This window comes from Myotis brandtii, unplaced genomic scaffold (genome assembly GCF_000412655.1).
Source record: "Myotis brandtii unplaced genomic scaffold, ASM41265v1 scaffold266, whole genome shotgun sequence".
Classification (NCBI taxonomy): Eukaryota; Metazoa; Chordata; class Mammalia; order Chiroptera; family Vespertilionidae; genus Myotis; species Myotis brandtii.
In genome coordinates, this window is record NW_005360124.1 from 7101848 (window position 1) to 7107663 (window position 5816).

General features: G+C 34.4%; 1 protein-coding gene across 1 annotated transcript in view; it reads right to left on the bottom strand.

Annotated features, from left to right (window-relative positions):
* VPS13A (vacuolar protein sorting 13 homolog A (S. cerevisiae)) overlaps positions 1-4321 on the bottom strand; it is a 158762-nt gene extending 154441 nt beyond the window's left edge. The window contains exons 1-2 of the mRNA XM_014541227.1: positions 4255-4321; positions 3516-3566 (exon numbers count right to left, since the gene is read on the bottom strand). Coding sequence (XP_014396713.1) covers positions 3516-3566; positions 4255-4321 — 118 coding nt within the window. The remainder of the gene's footprint in view (positions 1-3515; positions 3567-4254) is intronic.
* Positions 4322-5816: the final 1495 nt, after the last annotated feature.

Sequence of the window (5816 nt, forward strand, 5' to 3'; positions counted from 1 at the left end):
AGAATAAACTGGTGAATATAATAGAATCAGGGGCATAGAAAGGGAGTGGACTGACAATTCTCAGGGGGAAGGGGGTGTGGGGAGTGTGGGAAGAGATTGAACAAAAACCTTACACCTATAGACGAGGACAGTGGGGGGGAGTAAGGGAATGGGGTGGAGGGGAGCAATGGGGGAAAAAAAGAGGAACATCTGTAATAATCTTAACAATAAAGACTTACTAATTTTAAAAAAAGTGGAATTAGACTAAATGTATAATGCAATTCTAGGCCAACCATTCAAAAAATTTAAAGAAGTATAATTGATATGCTAAGAGAATAAAAAAAATCGGTCATACAAAATGCTCAATTAAAACCAGAGAAGGCAGAAAAAAAGAGGAAGATTTTAAAAGCAAAGACATGCGACATGTAGAAGAGCTACAAATATGATAGCTATAAATCCATTAATCCAACTATAATCACTTTAGAGAAAATAATGTTCTTAACATAATAATTAAGAAACAGAGACTTGACAGAGTGGATAAGAAAACATAATTCAACTATAGCCCTGGCCAGGTAGCTCTGTTGGTTAGAGCGTATTCCCCGTTAGCCAAGATTGTGGGTTCAATCCCTGGTCAAGGCACATACAAGAATTAACCAATGAATTCATAAATAGGTGCATCAGTAAGTCAATTATTTCTCTCTTCCTTCCTCTCTCTCTAAAATAAATAAAATTTTAAAAAGATTTTAAACACCAACTATAAGGTATCTACAAGAAACCACTCTAAATATAAACACTCAATTAAAAATAAAGGGATCTAATTGAAACTTACAGAGCATTTCATCCAACAGCAGCAGAATACATATTTTCTCAAGCTCACATGGAGTATTCACCAAGATAGACCACACTCTGGGCCATAAAACATACCTTAACAAATTTAAATGAATAGAAGTCATACAAAGTTTGCTTTCAGACCACAATAGAATTGAATTAGAAATTGGTAACAGAAAAAAAGATGAAAAATCATAAAATATGTGATTATTATTAAATAAACATTAGTTTTAAGTAACACATAGATCCGAGAAGACATCTCAAAAAAGGCTGGTACAATATTCGTAAATAAATAAATGTGATATATCACATAAATAAACTGAAAGACAAAAACCATATCATCATATAAATAGACACAGAAAAAGCATTCGATAAAATCCAACACCTATTTTTGATAAAAACTCTCAGGAAAGTGGGAATAGAGGGATCATACCTCAACATAATAAAGGCCATATATGACAAACCTACAGCCAGCATCATTCTCAATGGGCAAAAACGAAAAGCATTCCCACTAAGAACAGGAACAAGATAGGGATGTCCACTTTCACAACTTATTCAACATAATACTGGAAATCTTAGCCACAGCTATCAGACAAGACGAAAATCTAAATAAGGCATCCAAATTGGAAAGGAGGCAATAAAACTGTCATTATTCGCTGATGACATGATATTGCACATTAAAAAAAAAAAACACCCTAAAGGCTCCACCAAACTACTAGATTTAATAAATGAATTTGGCAATGTAGCAGGATACAAAATTAACACCCAGAAATCTATGGCTTTTTTATACACCAATAATGAACGCACAGAAAGAGAAACTAAAAAGATATTTAAAATCACATTTACCACTGCAATAAAAAAAATTAAGATCCTTAGGAATAAATCTAACCAAGGAGGTAAAAGACCTGTACTCAGAAAACTACAGGACACTGAAAAAAGAGACAGAGGAAGATATAAACAAGAGGAAGAATATATCATCTTCATGGATTGGTAGAATTAACATCACTTAAATGTCCATACTACCCAAAGCAATCTATAGATTCAATGAACTCTCTATTAAAATACCAATGGCATATTTTACAGATCTAAAACAAATACTCCAAAAATTATATGGAACTAAAAAAGACCCCGAATAGCCACAGCAATCCTGAGAAAGAAGAACTAAGTTGGAGGAATCACAATACCAGATATCAAGTTATACTACAAAGCCACTGTACTCAAAACAGCCTGGTACTGGCACAAGAACAGGCATATAGGCCAATGGAACAGAGAACCCAGAAATTGACCCAAACCATTATGCTTAATTAATACTTGATAAAGGAGGCAAAAGCATACAATGGGGTCAAGATAGTCTCTTCAATTAATGGTATTGATAAAATTGGACAGGTACCTGCAAAAAATGAAACTAGACCACCAACTTACACAATACACAAGAACAAACTCAAAATAGATAAAAGACATAACTGTAAATCATGAAACCATAAAAATCCTTGAAGAAAACATAGCAAAATATCAGACATCTCACATAGCAAAATTTTCACTGATACAACACCTAGGGCAAGAGAAACAAAAAATAAACAAATAGGTCTGTATCAAAATAAAAAGCTTCTGCACAGCAAAAGAAACCAGCATCAAAATGAAAAGGGAATCCATTGTATAGGAGAAAATATTTGTCAATGATACCTCTGATAAGGGGTTAATTTCCAAAATATATAAAGTACCCATACAACTCAATAAAAGGGAGACAAACCAATAAAAAAAAATGGACAGAGGACCTAAATAGACACTTCTCCAAAAAGGACATACAAATGGCCAAGAGACATATGAAAAAATGTTCAAAATCCCTAATCATCAGAGAGATGCAAACTAAAATGACAGAGGTACCACCATCTCATACCCACCAGAATGGCTATCATCAGTAAATCAACAAGCAACAAGTGCTGGCAAGGATGTGGAGAAAAAGGAACCCTAGTACACTGCAGGTGGGAATGTAGACTGACTAGTACAGTCACTGTGGAAAACTGTGGAGTTTCCTTAAAAAATTAAAAATGGAACTGCTATTTGACCTAGTGACCCCACTTCTAAGAATATATCCTAAGAAACCCAAAACACCAATCAGAAAGAATATATGCACATGTATGTTCAAAGCAATGTTATTTACAATAGCTAAGATTTGGAAACAGCCCAAGTGCCCATCAGTAGATGAATAAAAAAAAACAAACAAACTGTGGTACATTTATAAAATGGAATATTATGCAGCTGTAAAAAAAAAAAAAAAAAAAAGAAGTATCTCTTACCCTTTGAGACAGCATGAAGGGGCCTGGAGAATATCATGCTAATGAAACAAGTCAGTCAGAGAAAGACAAGTATCACATGATCTCACTTATATGTGAAAACTTATGAACAAAATAAATTGACAAACAAAATAGATCCAGAGACATAGAAGGATGTAACAGACTGAGGTTCCTGAGGGGAGTGGGGGAGGAAGAGATCTACCAAAGAATTTATATGCATATACGCATAACCCATGGACACAGACAATAGTGGGGTGAAGGCCTGGGAAGGGGACGGGAGTAGAGAGGAGAGGGGTCAATGAGGAAAAAAAGGGGGCATCTGTAATACTTTCAACAATAAAGATAAATTAAAAAAAAAATCTTGGGCATTGAAGTCAGATGAATCTGTGCTCAAATCCCAGCTTTGCTACTTACTATCTCTGTAATTTGGTTGCTTAATGTTTCTGAGCCTCCTTTTTTGTGTGTCTTTAAATTGAGGTAAAAGATATCAATTGGGGAGGAAAAGACTATTATAAAAATAACACTGAAAGATTAACATTTCAAAAACAGACTATGCAAATTAGTTAAAAACAAATCTGAGCTTCTAATATTACATAAATGACAGGCATAACAACAAAAAATTACCAATTTGTCCACGTATTTTAATTTTAGAGGAAACAAGAGAAAGAGGGAGAAGGAATTCCCCTTTATCCTAGGTTTCGCTTTCCCGAAGTTAATTTAACTAGGGTCCCAGTTACCAGTGTTCAACCGCGATCTGAAAATAATCAGTGGAAAATTACAAAAATAAGCAATTCGTAAGTTATAAATTGTGCACTGTCCTGAGTAGCATCATGAAATCTCACACCGTCTTGCTCCGACTCTCTAGGTATCACCCCTTTGCTCAGTGTATCCATGCTGTGTATTCTCCTGGCTCATTATTGTCTCTTGGTAGCCAGCTAGGTTATCAAATTGACTGTCAGGATTGCAATATTTTACTTAATAACAGCCCCAAAGTGCAAGAGTAGTGATATTGGCAGTTAGGCTTTGCCAAAAAGCAGTAAAGATCTTCCTTTAAGTGAAAAGGTATGTATGTACAGGAAAAAAAAACAGAGTATATATAAGATCGGTACAATCTGCAGTTTCTGGCACCCACTAGGGGTCTTGGAAGATATACCTTGTGGACACAGGGAAACTACTGTAATAAGAGGAGGCTGTAAAGTATAGGTACATAGGTACTCCATGTTACAAATGATAATTCTATCACACAAGCCACCCTTACTACTGCTTCTGCCTCTGAATTTCTAATACTTTTCCCTAAAGTACTTTTAAAAGGCACCTAGTAGTGCCTGTGTTATTTGTTAAACAAACGAAAGGAAGAAAATATTTTGCTGTCCTACTCCACAGAAGTGAGTTATATATAATCTCTGCAAAGTATTCAAAAATCTGTATTTACAACAAGCACCTACGACTGATTCTGTTGCAGCCTAGCTCTTGAAAGTAATGTGAAATGCTAAAATTGTTTTTGGAAAGTTGGACGATGAATCTCAGATGAGTCTATGAAGCCCTGCCACCTTAAAAAGTTGATATAAGAAGAGTGGAGATTTGTAAATAGTAGTATAGAAAGAGTATACCTTATCAACATCAAAATTGCCAAGAGTTGAGATAGAGCTCAATTTCTCTTTCCCTTCCCAAAAAATACTTAGATGACTCCAGCATTTAATATACTTACTCTATAGGATCCAGTAAAGTAGCACTGTTCAGCTACATTATAATTAAGTAGGTTTTTGGAAACTCTTCACTCATATAAAACAACATTTCTAAGGAAAAAATGGATTCTAATTTCCAAAGAAAAATCTCAGAAACAAATTTTCAAAGTACTACCTACCCATTATTAAGTTTGGAATCACCCATATAACTCCTAAGTACTAATTTATACTATTATTATGCTAACAGTGAAATTAGCTGGATTACTACATAGAATTCTACCAAAGCATACATTTACAACTAATAGGTCTCTCTGACATTAGACCCTAAAATATTAAGTCCATAACCTTAACATTTTTCCTATGCAGCATCTAGTTTCTATTATTAAAATTTTCAAAGAATGTTCTTTAAAATCCTCTAATTTATAAAATATTACTTTTTAAATTTTCATTTTTAATTTCCAGCTTTTATTTAAAGCTTCTATACAGAAAACACTGACATGTTATTTTAAAATCTGATAAATACCCAAGTTAGAGGAATCACACTACCTGATTTCAAGACTACTACTAAGCTAGTTATCAAGACAAATGTGGTATTGGTAAAAAGACAGACACACCAATCACTGAAACAATTACAATCCAAAACTAAACCCACACAATATAAAGTCTACTGATATTCACAAAAGTACAAAGATATTGAATAGACAAAGGATATTCTTTTCAGTAAATGATGCTAGAACAATTGGATATTTGCATCCACATGCAAACAAATGAATCTCAACCTTCAATCTATACCATACCTTATACAAAAATAGATCAGAAATCTAAATGTGAAATATCCTATATAATAAAGATGTAATATGCAAATGGTCATTTCATAACGATGTAATATGCAAATGGTCATTTCATAACGACCTAGTAATGACCAGATCACGGATCAGCAGGAGGGGGCAGGGCAGCAAGCTATTGGGGGGGGGGGTGGGCAGAGGGAGCTACAGGAGGGCGGCAGCTAACTACAGGCGCACGGATTTGT